This window comes from Pundamilia nyererei, unplaced genomic scaffold, assembly GCF_000239375.1.
Source record: "Pundamilia nyererei isolate P.nyererei 1_Seehausen unplaced genomic scaffold, PunNye1.0 scaffold00075, whole genome shotgun sequence".
NCBI lineage: Eukaryota > Metazoa > Chordata > Actinopteri > Cichliformes > Cichlidae > Pundamilia > Pundamilia nyererei.
In genome coordinates this window covers 203,110-217,709 of record NW_005187476.1, presented here as the reverse complement: position 1 = coordinate 217,709, position 14,600 = coordinate 203,110, and the positions used below count along the sequence as shown (strand labels likewise).

Here is a 14,600-nt window from a genome sequence, read left to right as displayed (position 1 = left end):
TGTGTGTGTGTGTGTGTGTGTGTGTGTGTGTGTGTGTGTGTGTGTGTGTGTGTGTGTGTGTGTGTGTGTGTGTGTGTGTGTGTCCATTTGAAAGAGAGAGAAAGCTGAAGCAGAATAAATGATTTGAAATGGTGATAAATATTTCATTGCTTCTTGTGTCCACAGCACAGTCCTTTCTTCGCAGAGCAGCTGACAGCGTTTCAGGTGTGGTTGACGATGGGCGTAGAGAACAGAAACCCACCTGAGCAGCTCCCAATTGTACTGCAGGTACAGACGCACACACACACCTCGACACACACCCACAGCTTTATGAGACTGGAACTGCTGAGGACAAACGGGGGGTGGGGTAAAATGTCTAACAAATGGCCGGGGACAGAACTGAACTCGGGCCACTGAAATAACTAAGCGAGCAAAGGAGGCGCTGCTTTCTGTGCCCACATTTCCATTTAAATGTAGATAATAATTCATAAAAGCAAGACGCTAATTTTCTCCACCTCGCCATTGCATATAAACCAGTCAAATATAACGAGAAAACTATAGGAAAGGATATAAAAATCCAGCTTTCATATGCAAAACGTGGAACGGAGATCGCAAACCAAAAGAGAGACACTAAAGTAAAAGATGAAGATAAAAATGCTTTAAAAAGACAAGAAAATGAAATGAAATGCAATTATACTTTCAACATGCAATAATAATTCTGTATCAGTATGAGTCTTTGTTTTGCAAATGTCACAGTGCTAACAGGTCTCTTTTAATTTATTACACAACATACTCCTACCTTCAGGTCGTCCCTCTTGCAAATTGAGCTCATTATTTTCAGACCAATTTTTTTTTTTTTTTACAAGCCTGCAAGAAAACCTGTGACATGAATGTTGTGTTTTCTGTAGCGCTGAACTTTGTAGAAGCGGCTTGCAGCTCCTCTCTTATTTCACGAGGGGTCGCTACAGCGGGTAGCGCCAAATTTTTGATTGGCACAATCCAACGAGGCATCAGTGTCTCCTCCCAGGATCAAACCCGGGATCTCGTTAGGCGAACGTGTAAACCACCACACTCTGGAGAGAGTGAAAGGTCCAAGAGTGAAATCTTGGCACATCCTCGTAGAGTGCATCAGCTGCTGAGTAACTGCGGTCATATGCTTCATTTTCCTCTTCCCACCTCCACCACCACCATCACCCCGCGGGGTTGTACAGTTGTGCTGTTGTATTATATCACAGTACATAGTAGTGCTATATCACAGCATAGTAGCTGTCCGTGTTGAATGGTAATTTTCTGCTGACTCAGCGCGCTCCCAGCAGCAGCACGTCCATACAGCAGTTCTGTCGGGAGCCGTTAAAAGCTGAGGAAAAGGCAGACTGATCGGCGAGCACCGGGTACAGCGTGTGTGTGTGTGTGTGTGTTGTTGATGTGGATATAAGAGGAAAGGAGCAGCAGCCTTTGAGATTACACAACATATTGCAGCTGTACACCATAAGGGCAATGTCATTTAGTGTGAGGGCTACTTCCTGCTCCGTGATGTAATTAATGGGCACATAAACAGGTTTTCTACCTATTTAAGTATGCAGTTGCATAAGAATGAAGCTAAAGAGTCGGGTGAATTCTTACAGGATTTACAGTCAAAGGCCAAAATATAATCTGACTCAATTTGAAAAGTGCAAAGAGTGACAAAAAAGATGAGCAACGGGCAGGAAACCATCAATAACGCTCTTTAATGAAATGAGCAAAGGGAGAACAACAGAGCCCAGGAAGCAGTCCTTCATCCAGGACGGATTATTGGAGTTACAATGTTTCCAAGTTGTGACGCTATAGTAACAACAACACACTCAAACACGTGTTGTTTTTTTTAATCTTCTTCTCTATGTATCACCCAAGTGATTCATACCTGCAGGTGCATCATGACGTGACGCAACGTGCGCCGACGTTCATACATACAGCGTCATGAGAGGAAGCGCTTACTCACTGCACCGAAGGGGATGGGAAGCATGTTGTTGCACACATGAGCCGCTCCAGTAAACATGCACACGCGCTTTAATGTGTGTGCATGTTTAGAGAATTGCTCAGATATTTATTTGCATAAAATGAGCTTATGATTAGGGCTGTGTGGAATCATAATAACAATTTTATTTGTGTAGCACTCTATAAATTCCTTTCCAACTTTTTTCACTTCCGATACAACGCCCGCGGTGTCTGACGACATTAATCTCCTGTTAAATCACAAAGCTGTAGGAAGAGATTCGGACCACCTTGTTTTTCCGTAACGTAACATCAGCTATCAGATAAATGATCTGAACGTACTTGATTGTTTGCTGCTGCTGTTTCTAGTTACGCTTGTTTCTTCTTTCCCTGCTGTTGGTCTCGCTGTGAGTGCAACCCCTCACACACTGAGTGGAGCTAAAACAACATAATGTTAATTTGACTGAGTTGACCTCAACATAATATGTTATTTTAAGTGTGACAAAGAGTTTCCACCGACTTTTACACTGAACATAACCAGAGTGAGAACAAAGGGGGGAAACCTCATGGCTGAAAGTATTTCAGGTGGAAAGTACCTCCTAACTATTGAACCCTTGCTGTTAGCTTCCTGCATACTATGTTAGCTATCCTCTTAGCAACTGGAGTCCTGACGAAGCAAGCTAAACTGAATTGTTCCATTGTAACCTGATCCAGCTCTTCAAGTCCTAATTGGACAGATATCAAATCTAAATACTAGATCGGTAAATTAATTGCAATAATCAATAACAAACTTCCATCCATAGACCTATAAAAAGTACTAATGATTTGGCCAAACTGATGCATTAAGGAAGGCTGTTCCAAAGTTAGCGCCTCAAAAGCATGGCCTAATTGTAAACAATGTTAAAGATGGCTGTAGCTTCTGAGTGCCTTAAAGCTGCCGGCAGGGGCGACTCCTGGGTGTCCAAAGAGATGGCGGTGGGGAAATTGCTCAGTTCCTGGCTTCATTATGAGACTTCACTAATTAGTGGGTGATATCACCATGCTATGACCATTTTTACACTGACTATGCATCTAAAAATATATAGAGAATTGGGAAAGAGGTGGGGACTGGATGAGGAATGAGATTTTTTTTCCTTTAAACCGAGATCAGGAGGATTTCTTTAGTATTTTTGCCAGGTGGCTTTTTTCCTTCCTGCAGAGCACGCGCCTGCGTCACACACTTCCTTGTTCCCACACACTTCCTCAGAGTTGAAGGCATCCCTGGTCCGGTCTTTCCCGGATCTGTTTCTGTGGTCACACCCTGCGGGTCGAAGGCACGGAGGAAGTCATTAATACATTATGATTCCCTGGAAATGTCTTAATGTATGTGTGTGTGTGGGTGTGTATTCCTGGGTTCCTCCATATGCTTGTTCCCACACACACTGCAGGGTGGTCACATGGGGATGGACCAGTGTCCAGCCTTCACACAGGCTTTGTGGCACACTGCACATAATGTTAGTCCAACCAAACATACACGCATACAATTTGAGCGCTTAACATTTGCGTCCTTAAAATACTTCTACTTGGCCAAAACCGTTACATCGTGATCCCGTTTGGCATCTCTGCTGCTTTGGGTTTTTCTTGGCTCAGAATCGGCCTGTGGGGCTGACTGCACGCGGCAGTAAGCATGATCGCAGCATACAACAGCGGCAATGAGTTCATTGGACAGAAATCTGTGCATGTTCCTGTTATTTTTGTCTCTTTGGTAAAAAACAAACAAAACAAAAAACAATTTGAACGAAACCCCAATTAACAACAAAAGAATGCCAATTACATCATTCAAAAGGGGGAGGGGATTAAGTGGCTGCCAAAATTTCTCTGCAGGGAAAAAAAAGCCCAATCAGGTATTTACCCGTACCAGTATCGCAGTAAGATCTCAAATAACATGGCAGCCAAGAGGACGCACCCTGCCGCCCACTCATGAAATCTGGTGCCAGTGTGTTAGCAGTACTGGTGGGAGAGCCACCTGTTTTACTGCACCTCTACGACATTTCTGCTCTTGTTCTTCCTCCTCCTGCTACTTTAATCTTAGACTTCCTCTCAGTTCAGAGGCGGCAGCATCGACCTTTGACCTCTGCTCTCTTTCAGGTCCTCCTGAGTCAGGTGCACCGGCTGCGTGCTTTGGACCTGCTCGGACGGTTTCTGGATTTGGGACCCTGGGCCGTCAGTCTGGTGCGTTTTTGCTATGAATGTTTAAAAAAATAACAATCGCAACCCTCCATCCTGTGCTCAGCACTGGAGGCAGGGAGCGCCACGTGTCCTTCAAACACATGCCTCTCATAGCTTACATCATTATCTCTTTATTAAAAGGAAATATGAAACTGAGTTTGTTTTCACTGATTTAGAGGTTTGAAAACCTCGACAATATTCACTTTAGTAAACGTATCCAAGACAGAAAAAAATGAAGAATCTAAGACTTGTGTCAGGATGTGCAAAATATCTGTTATGCAATTTTTTTAGGTTTTAAAAACACTATGACAGCTGAATATTAGGTTATTGTTTAGATTTCTTGCATTTTGAAATGGGCAGTGGACCTGGCTGTACTGGTTAGCATGCTGCTAGCAGTTTGTCTTCTTTTTTGTTAATTTATTTATATTTTAAATAAGATATTAGTGTTTTTAGTGGATTAAAGTCAGGTGCTGCTGCCCGTCACTGAGGAGAAAGCAGATACATCTGAAGACTGAATGTAAAACCATCAGCTGTATGCTTTTTTTAGTTACACGTATAACACCGGATTATTATCTTATTATGAACAGGACGCTGCTGCATCTCTAAAACCTCCAGTGAAAATCTTTTTAGAATTTAGCATTTGTAATTCAGATCAATATAAGTTTAAGATTAAAATCCCAAAGTATGGTGTTTTTGCTGTTGGATAGTTTATTTAGCTGGAAGGTGAAGTAAGTCCAAAGCCAGGTTGTATTTTCAGCAAGTCTTTCGGGCTCCCAGCTTGTGCTCGGCTCCTTTTCATTCTGGTGTTCGCCTTGACTTTTGTAAACCACAGGTGCGTCTCGGCCTTCACACTTGGACGGTCAGGTTCAACAGCAAAGCTTGACCCATAACGGTAACATCAATACAGCTTTATAAACACCAGCGCTCCGTGTTTGCCTGTTCTGTGTTTCAGGCCTTGTCCGTGGGGATCTTCCCCTACGTGTTAAAGCTGCTTCAGAGCTCAGCCAGAGAGCTGCGGCCGCTGCTGGTTTTCATCTGGGCTAAAATCCTCGCTGTGGACAGCGTACGTAAAATCACACTCGCACACTTCAAAGTCCAGTTTATTCATTATTATTATATTTATTTTCATAGACTGAAAAAGGTTCATTTACTTGAATTAACTTTTTCCTTGTTTCCTACAATAATTTATCTGATTTAACTCCTCCGACACTTTTTGAAGATGTTTGAATCAGACGCAGACTTTGATCTCGAGCTTCACTGCTCGTCACTTTGTTTCATGTTACAGACGAAAAACATGATAAACCCTGAAGTACAGAAGCAGCTTGTGGCATCGGAAGAGCTTTCTGGCGCTGATGAAATAATTAGGAGTAATCTAGGATTTACATCTCAATTCTGCCATGTTTCATATTTTAGTCCCTGCTCGGGGCCGTACGCTCCTGCAATAATAACATTTATAATCAGTATTCATGCAAAGTTTTGAGGCTCTGCTTGAAAGAAACAAACATACCCCATAATATATCTGCTGTGAAGTCTCCACCATCTTCTCCTTCTTTCTGTTTCCACAGTCATGTCAAGCTGACCTGGTGAAAGACAATGGGCACAAGTACTTCCTGTCAGTGTTGGCTGACAATTACATGCCTGTGAGTATCCGCCATCGTCATCAAGAAAGCAAAATCCTGTTTAAATATTCCAGCTGGGAGTCTTGAAGTGGACTTCTGTTATTTTTTATCTGGTGTTACTCCTTTCATGTAATTTCTCAACCAGCTGCTGTACTTCACTCCTTTAATGTTCTTGTTCTGAAAACAGTGTTTAAACTCTTCAGTCTCTCTAGTAAATTTTCTGCCTAAATGAAGGATCCACCTCTTAAGAAACAATAATAGTCTGTAGTAACACTAAAAATATGCCTGTTGTCTTTAGGAATAAGTTATTAATACAAGCAAAAATTCCATCAATATAATATTAGTTTCATCTTTTTATTGTGACTTCTCGCCATTTCCCTTTTTTCAGAGTTTTCATGACGTTGCGTTATTATAGAAATTGACATTTATTTACTGAGTTCAATTATAAAATTAGGAAACGGTTCCGATGCGCTAACGATCAGACACGTTTTCATTGTGTTTTTTCTATAAGTTATCTAAAATGTTACTGTTTTGTTATCGATATGCAAAAACACAGAGCAAAGTGACCCGGAAAGAGTCACGTGATCCATGTTTGATGGCAAAATAATTTGCTAACTGCTAATCAGTTAGCTCTTAATGACAAATGTTTGTTCCTCATCTCCAAACTTCATCTTTAGTCAACTCAGTCCTCTGTGTAGTGGCATGAGAGGAACACGTGACGACTCTTATCCTTCTTTAACTTGAAACCTGATATTGAACTTGACCCTGGTCAAGCCCTATAAATTGAAGCGGTCAAGCGGAGAATGTCAGTGAAGTTGGAGCTGTATCTCTGGCCTCTAAAAGGAAACCATGAAAGTTAATGTCGACCAGGTGCACAAAAATCTGAGCAGTCTGAATCCTGAATATTTTGCTCACCTTGCTGTCTAAAATTTTGTCCCTGTTTAATATGAAGATTTTCCACTCGCATATTAAAGTATAATAGGTCCACTTTATCTTACTGCTTCACAACAAATTAGTTTAAGATAAACGAGAAACGTAGAGTGGAAGTGACGTAAAAACTTAATTCTGTCCTTTTCCCTGTTTCAGGCTGAGCATCGGACCATGGCTGTCTTCATTTTAGCTGTTATAGTGAACAACTATACCACAGGGCAGGTAGGAGGATGTCTGAACACGTCGCTGTCTGTTTGCTTGCTAGAAATCCAAATAGGCGAACATATTCATTCACTTCCCTCAACAGAACGGCGCCTTCTTTCGGGGCCAGCCGTCACTTTGAAAGATCACTCTCTCGTCTATTGTGTATTTCTGGGAGATATTGGTTATGTGACAGTTTTGTCACCCACAGTCACCTCTGCAATCTCCGTTTCCGTCCCACAGCCACCTCTGCGGTGACACTTTATCACCGCAGGTGTCACTTCGGCCTGCTGCTGGCGTCCGGTGTTCAATCCCAGAAGCCTTTTGTGTCTGACGCTAATCAAACGTCCAGGGGTGCGATGTAGGGATGTAGCTCGTCATTTCATGGAGTCGACACGCACACGCACGCACGCAATTCTTGACACTCTATTCCACAAAGAAATATTCCACCATCATTCCGTTTCGCTCCTGCTCCTGGTCTCTGTGGTTATTTTTCTGTCTAGTTGTGAATGTTATTTGACTCACTCCTTTCTCCTCTACTCCTCCCTGTCTCGACATTACAGTATATAAATGTGACAAATCATAAAAGCTGTATGTGCTCTCAAGCTCAGAAACAGCCATTCTTCTGCGGTATCCCTGTGTCCTTAGCACGCCTACCTCTCTCACAGGTCTGTGTAAATAATAGATGATCCTCAGCATTACACTGAGACTCTCTGCCTGCTCCACATCTCCATTATTTATTCCTCTTCCTTTCAACAACAGCGCTCATTACTGCAGTTTCGCTGTTGCGAACATGTCACCGAGCCATGGTGTCTTAATATTCCAGCTCTCTGGGTTCAGCTGGGAGGATCCATCAGAGCCGAGAGAACGATGAGAAACATTAGGGGTGGGGAGGGTTACGCTGTGTAGCTGCTGACAAATGATGCGCTGTTATGATGCCTCAATTTGTTGGAGACGAAAGAAGATTCTCTCCCCCTCTCGTTTATTGCGGTTCGTGTGTGTAAGAGAGGTTGAATTTTCAAGAAAACTTGAGAAGTGACACATTTACTAGATCTTTGCATAATCACACCGGTCTTTTAAACTGCACAGAGAAGTCAGACTGTACTTTGAAGTTATATTTGGTATATTTGGCTTCTTTGTAATTTACAGAACTCCCCTAAACGCATCATATGCAGGCAGCTGGTTGGTCAATGCAGCTACTTGCAGTTATTCAGCAAAAAAATATGCAGACCAAAAATTCAAGCGAAAAAATGAACAACCAACTTTTTTCCTAGATCCAAAAGATTGCTGTACTCTTTTTACTCTACTGTGACCACTCACCGTTTCAGGGTTGCAGTGAGGCTGGATCCTGCAGGTCTCAGCAGGGGTGGGGCATCCTGGATGGGGAACCAGTCCATCACATGACTAACAGTGAGAGATGGGCGACCACAATCACTAACACCTGGAGCTAATGGCAATTTAGAATCTTCAATTAATCTAAAAATCATGTAATGTAATAATACTACTACTACTAATAATAATAATAATAATAATAGTGGCAATATTAGTATTAAATCCTTTGAGTGCTGGATGTCTTTTTAAAGAAAGACCTGTCTAACAGTACCACATATACATTATACAACACTATATTATACATGTGAATAAATCTACTCATAAATATACTTTTTAAAACTTTCCAATGTAACTTCACAGGCTTTTGTAATTAATTCCATTTGTAGGCAGCAAAATATTTAATTCCTGTTCTTACTACTGCCGGACATTGTAACACTGTGATCAGATCCAGTGGGGTAGTTTATGAATTAGTACCACCGTGTAATCCTGCTTGTTTGAGAGTGCTAAGGAGCATTGTCCCACTTTTACATATAAGAGTCATCGATGTGGTAGGAATGAATCATACGTGATAAAAAGGCTGTGCACTGTGATGCAAAGAGTCACGAGGCTTCAAGGTTGAGAAGAAAGTACGCTTAGAAACAGTGTCGCTAAAACTGAACTGTAAAAAACAGTGACGCACACGTTTCCATGTTCCACGTGTGCTTTAGAATAAAGTCTAGTACGCCGTCAGAGTCCTGGGTATTATGACAATGAATCATTTGTGGAGATGAAGGGTTTGAACGTGCACTGTAGGTTGTGTAGTTTTATCTTGTACTGTTGAACATTTGAACTACACACAGACAGGCTAGCAGATAGTGACCGTTTGTGTGTGAGAAACGACAGGGAGTCTGTAGTCTTATTAATGATAGTTCAGCATTTGAAAAAGTCCGTGAAAAGAAGAAACGCGATGGCAGCGGAAACGAGAGAGAGAACACTTGTTAGGGCTCTGACAAGAAAATCCATCAAAAAGAAACTTTAGGATGATTTTAAATAAAGCCGCCAGCTTCCCTCTCGTGCTTTGGACCATCTGAAAACTTGGTAACCAATTACCTTTTGTTCACAGATGATTTTTTTTAAAGCCCAAATGGGTTGAAAGCAAAAAGTCATGCTGCCACAGAGCTCATCATCTTTTTGTCCATCACACAGTGTGAGGTTACAGGTTAGTGGTTATTAACTGGCTAATGAGCTACAAGTCTGCTCCCAGCTTCACACCTGTGCGCTGCTCGAGATGACTGCAGATATTGTATTTTATTAGATTTAGCGGGAAGGTTATTGTTAACTACCACAGTCCAGCGTCTCACGACGGATCCAAATGAGAGTAATTCAGTGATGTTGTTTCAGCTCCCACGGTTCTGTCAGTCTTTCTCAAATCTCATCTGCAGGTGCGCCCGCTTTTATAACCAAAAGCTTCACATCTGTGCATCTCATGCACTCATCGCTCATTCTGCATCGCTCCTTCTCTCCCCTCCAGGAGGCCTGTCTGCAGGGCAACCTGATAGCAAACTGCCTGGAGCAGCTGTCAGACCCCCATCCCTTGCTCCGCCAGTGGGTGGCTATTTGCCTGGGACGCATCTGGCAGAACTTTGACCCGGCGCGTTGGTGTGGGGTTCGCGACAGCGCTCACGAGAAGCTCTACACTCTGCTTTCAGATCCCATTCCAGAGGTGAGACGTCAAGTGTTGCACGCGTTGTGTCTAATACAAGAAAGTCTTTAGAGATGATTAAGACGTTCGTTTGAGGAAAAAGGAAGAGCAGCACAGCTTAATTTCCAAAATATGCATAACCTTCAGATTTAGTTCTTCAACTTAAATTAAACCAGATTTTTAGACAGATTTTCATGTTCTAAGAAATGTTACCTTGAAACTTCTGCCCTGATTCTAGTTTCAGTAAAAGTCCTGTCGACCTGTTGTTGCAGGCTAGAGACCTACACAGGATTCAAGGGAAGTGCTGAAAGTTAGTAGTAATAGCAATTTCTTAACTTCTTTCCAACACATGAAGAGTTTTCCTTTCTTCAGAGGCTGTGCCGAGTGGATCAATTAACTCAATTAACTGACTTTATTGTGAAGCATATTGTTAGTTGCTCGGACCAGTGTAACCTGGACAGGGTTTAACTGATGGCCTGCAGCCAGTGAAACCTCGTGTCAGTTAGGATGATTGACCAGCTGCTGTTTGTTTAACTGTGTTTCCTCCAAACTGCCTCAAGGAGCTCTCACTCACATTTAGTTTTTTGTGTTGGGGGGATTTTTGCTGTCAGTAGAATATTTCACTTGAATTAGTGACTAAAAAGGTCAGTGTGCAAATACGTATTACATGATTCAGCCCAAGAAGCCTCGTTTGTTGTTGTCGTTTTTTAATGTGCTGATGAAAAAAACAAGACATTCCAGTAGATCTGTTTCTGGGTGACAGTTAAACACAAAATCTGTATGACAAACATTAACTGGTGACCACTGGCTAACATCTGGAGTCCAACAAGACCCTCTGCTGTCACAGCAGCACCTGTATATACTCAATCTGCCACTGCAAGAACATCGAAACCACGAGGTGGCAGAATACGCAGATCGGTCTCTGCATGCATCAGAATATTTTGACTTCTGCTTGAGTTTTTCATTTGGACGAGTCTTAGAAGAGTTGTATAAGAAAAAGGCATCTCAACTAAAATTATAGTCTAGAGTGCAGCTAAATAAAGAGAATATTTTAAGAGTTTGGGGCTTTTTACTTTTGAAATGTAATATCAGTGGTCAGTCAGGGAAAAAAGAAAAGACTTTTCAGACTTTTCAGACCCATTACAAAACTCAAAAACAAAGTTTTTTGTAAGAAATAATAAAGAAAGAAAACAATGTGGACAGGAAATGAAAAGATTTCCCTTCCTTTCATTTAAAGACATTTTTCTCTGACATCTGACAATCATGAAGCTTCCCAAAAATATTCCGATGTCCAAGATGACAAATGTCTTAAATTTATAATAAGACATTTTTATTGATATTCCACAGTCTGTAATTTTAACTGTTCAGTTGTTTTACTGTGCCGGTGTTTTTAAATCTGTCTCTTCTTAGAAGTCATAAAAATAAACATGAAATTATAGAAAAATCGCAAACAGACCATGAATGTATTTATTTGGCTCTGCACAGTTTGGACTGATGCGTGGTAACAAATGTTACTAAACACTGGGCCAAATGTCTTTATTTTCAGTGCCTCCTGAGTCACAAATGAGCGATGGTGTCGGGTGTTTGTCCACATCAGATGTGGGTCCAGTCACTTGCTGTGAATTCTCCGGACCATTATTATTTTTGACTTTGTTCTAGGAAGCTAGCAGCTTAAAAACTGAATCAGACATTTGCGTTTTTGCACACCTCCAGGTGGAGTTGAGAAAACTTCAGGGATGCAGTGTGTTTGTTAGAAAAGGTTTAAAGCATGTTTGTTTTCTGCGGGACTGCCCTGCTCAGTGCACTCGCTCAATCTTTAACACCAGCCCACGCTGGCTTCTGTCTGACTGGGTCATGAGTGGACCAGAGGGACAGTGAGTCTGAGTTTGCCCTGAAGTTCACCAAGACACTCGGTGCCCCCTGTTCACACAAGCCACACGGGGAACATCTGTTCCTGGCTCAGTAACGGTGTCCTTCCCAGCGCAGACAGCTGCTTTGGCTGTGGGCTTGAAACTGAGGTCTGCAGACAGCATCTGTGACCCACACATGTTCTGTTGGTTTGTTCAAGCCCACTGAAAGCTCCAACTGACTGATTCTGATCAAACTGTGGTGAAATTGTGCATTCACAGATAGGTTACTGCGTTTTAAAGCTCTCCTTGTGTTAAATTCAAACATTATTTGTGTTTTGATAGTTGCTTTGCTCACGTTGCACAGCCACATCGTAAGCAGGCAGTTCTCTTTTGAGGACAAGACCCTGTGAAATAAAATTATTCAACAAAATATTCTACTTTTATTTTTGGGTTGTAGCTGGGGAAATGAATTCAGGAATTAAAGTCAATTTTTTTTAAAACTCTGAAGAGATGGGAACACGTGCCCGTGTATGCACAGAGGCCTCTGGAAGTAGGTGAAGATGCACAGCGGTGAGTGACTGTGCAAAGAGTTTAATTACGTTTAAGCAAAAGTCTGAGGGGACAGAACTGAGATGGCATCTAAAATCGTACATGGCTCTGCAACCCACAAACACACAGATATGCAGACAAAATCCTCAATCAGAGCTCACTCGAGCTGAGGAAAAACATTCCTCCTACGCCTGCTCCTCCATTCAGAATCATGTTTATCAAGTTAATCTAAGTCCATTTTAAAAGGAAAGCACCCCTTTAGTAGCACATGTTTTAATTTTATTTAATTAATTAAATTTTTTTATGAATGGATGATGTCTCATATCTCCTCGTTCAACACAGTCTCGTGACAGTTGTGAAATAGCCATGAATTCAAATCTGTTGATTCATGTTCTTAAACACAAAATTTCCAGCTTGATTGTCAGGTCTCTCCCGTCCAACATAACCATTTATTCCTGCCTAGTCCATTCTATTCTATTCTATTCTATTCTATTCTATTCTATATGTACTGATTCGTGTCTATTTACACAAAACCAATGTTTTCCATTTATTAAAGGTAGGGTCTGGAATTTCAAACAGCCGTGTTCGTTTGGAATAAGATTGTGGTTTGGGGGAAAATACAAATTTTTTTTCTTTCCTGCTTTGTCTAAACTAAATTTGTGCTGCAGACAGAAAATATCTTTCCAGTTGAAATGCACGACATTCAAATTTGTGACTATTTTCCTTTGTGTTGTGAGACGAGACTGCTTTTTATTGTTGTCGGGATCTTTTATGTTCCGTTTCTGACAACATCCAACAACTCTTATATAACCTATACTCACCTTTCACTTTGTTAAGTACACCATTTGAAACGCTTGTTAACCCAAATATTTAATCAGCCAGTCACTTGGCGGAAACTAAATGGATTTAGGCATTAGGCACAGTGAAGACGACCTGCTTAAGTTTGAAGTGAGCGTCAGAATGTGAAAGAAATGTGATTTAAGTAACTTTGAATGTGGCATGATTGCTGGTATCGGACGGGCTGGTCTTAGTGTTTCAGACACTGCTGAGCTGCTGAGATTGACTCACCATAACAGTGAGTTCACTGCACTCATATGTCCTCTACATTCACTTGATCTCGATCCGGTAACACAACTTTGGCATGTGGTGGAGCGGGAGATTCTCATTGTGTATTTTTTAGCCATGTGATGCTATCAAGTCGTTGTGGACAAAATCCCTGAGAAATGTTTTCATAACCTCATTGAATCTGTGCTAAGACGGTCCTGAAGGCAAATTGTCTAGTGAGTGTATATGACATGTTGCATTTTCCTGTAACTGTTGTCTTAAAGATTACCTTGGATTTTCTGGTTTTAATCAGCTCTTGCTGAAGTGAATTATGAAATGTTCATCTGAACTGTTTGAGCTGAACCTCTTTAATTGGAGCAAACTGCAACAAAGTAACATCTGTTTATTTTAGCATCACTGCAGCTGTGTCCTTAAATCTAATCGCCTCCAAAAAAGTGTTTTTTGGGGTTTGGGTGTTTTTTGTCGCCAGAACAGGAAAATAAGCTAACCAAATATTCATTCTTGTGTGGTAATAAGGTTTGGTTTGTGAATCCGATCCCTGATGGGAAATTCTTTTTGGGCAAAGCAGGTTTAGATTAAAAATCCAATGAGGCAGCGTAGAAAAAGTAATGAGTTAGTGATACAGGTCAGCGAAGCATCCAGCATCTCTGAATTTCATACTGGTGCAGTGAGAGAATATTGAACTATAATTACCTCTAAAACTCTTCCCCACTGGTTTCACAAGACATTAAAATATTTTTGTATCAGTTTGCTGAGGGAATATTTAGTTTTCGGGGTAAACGGCCGAACCCCAAAATCACTGTCAGGTAAAAATAAATAGAAAGCTAGAGCTGCAGCGTTTACTGCGGAGACTGAACCACAGCGAAGCCAGCTTTTAACTTTTAACATCATTACTGAACGAGGAGGAGAGAAAGCTTAAGGTGTTGTGTGGGTTGTGCTGTTGCAGGTGAGGTGTGCAGCTGTCTTTGCTTTGGGGACGTTTGTGGGGAACTCTGCTGAGAGGACGGACCACTCCACCACCATCGACCACAACGTGGCCATGATGCTGGCCCAGCTCATCAACGATGGCAGCCCTGTGGTCCGAAAGGTTGCTACAGCACGCAGACAGACACTTGCATAAAATATAGTTGCAAACTGATAAATGTAGAAATTGGGAATTTAAAAAAATATGCAAAAACAGCAGAAGGACATAAAACTAGGCCAAGAAAGAAAGAA

General features: G+C 41.5%; 1 protein-coding gene across 4 annotated transcripts in view; it reads left to right on the top strand.

The window, feature by feature from the left end:
• Positions 1–14,600, top strand: part of rptor (regulatory associated protein of MTOR, complex 1) — a 185,665-nt gene that overhangs the window by 123,332 nt on the left and 47,733 nt on the right. For all 4 annotated transcript variants that reach the window (XM_005737332.2, XM_005737331.2, XM_013911928.1 and 1 more), the window contains exons 12-18: positions 166–267; positions 4,078–4,161; positions 5,111–5,221; positions 5,724–5,798; positions 6,864–6,929; positions 9,751–9,942; positions 14,332–14,472. In XM_005737332.2, the coding sequence (XP_005737389.1) occupies positions 166–267; positions 4,078–4,161; positions 5,111–5,221; positions 5,724–5,798; positions 6,864–6,929; positions 9,751–9,942; positions 14,332–14,472 (771 nt within the window). The remainder of the gene's footprint in view (positions 1–165; positions 268–4,077; positions 4,162–5,110; positions 5,222–5,723; positions 5,799–6,863; positions 6,930–9,750; positions 9,943–14,331; positions 14,473–14,600) is intronic.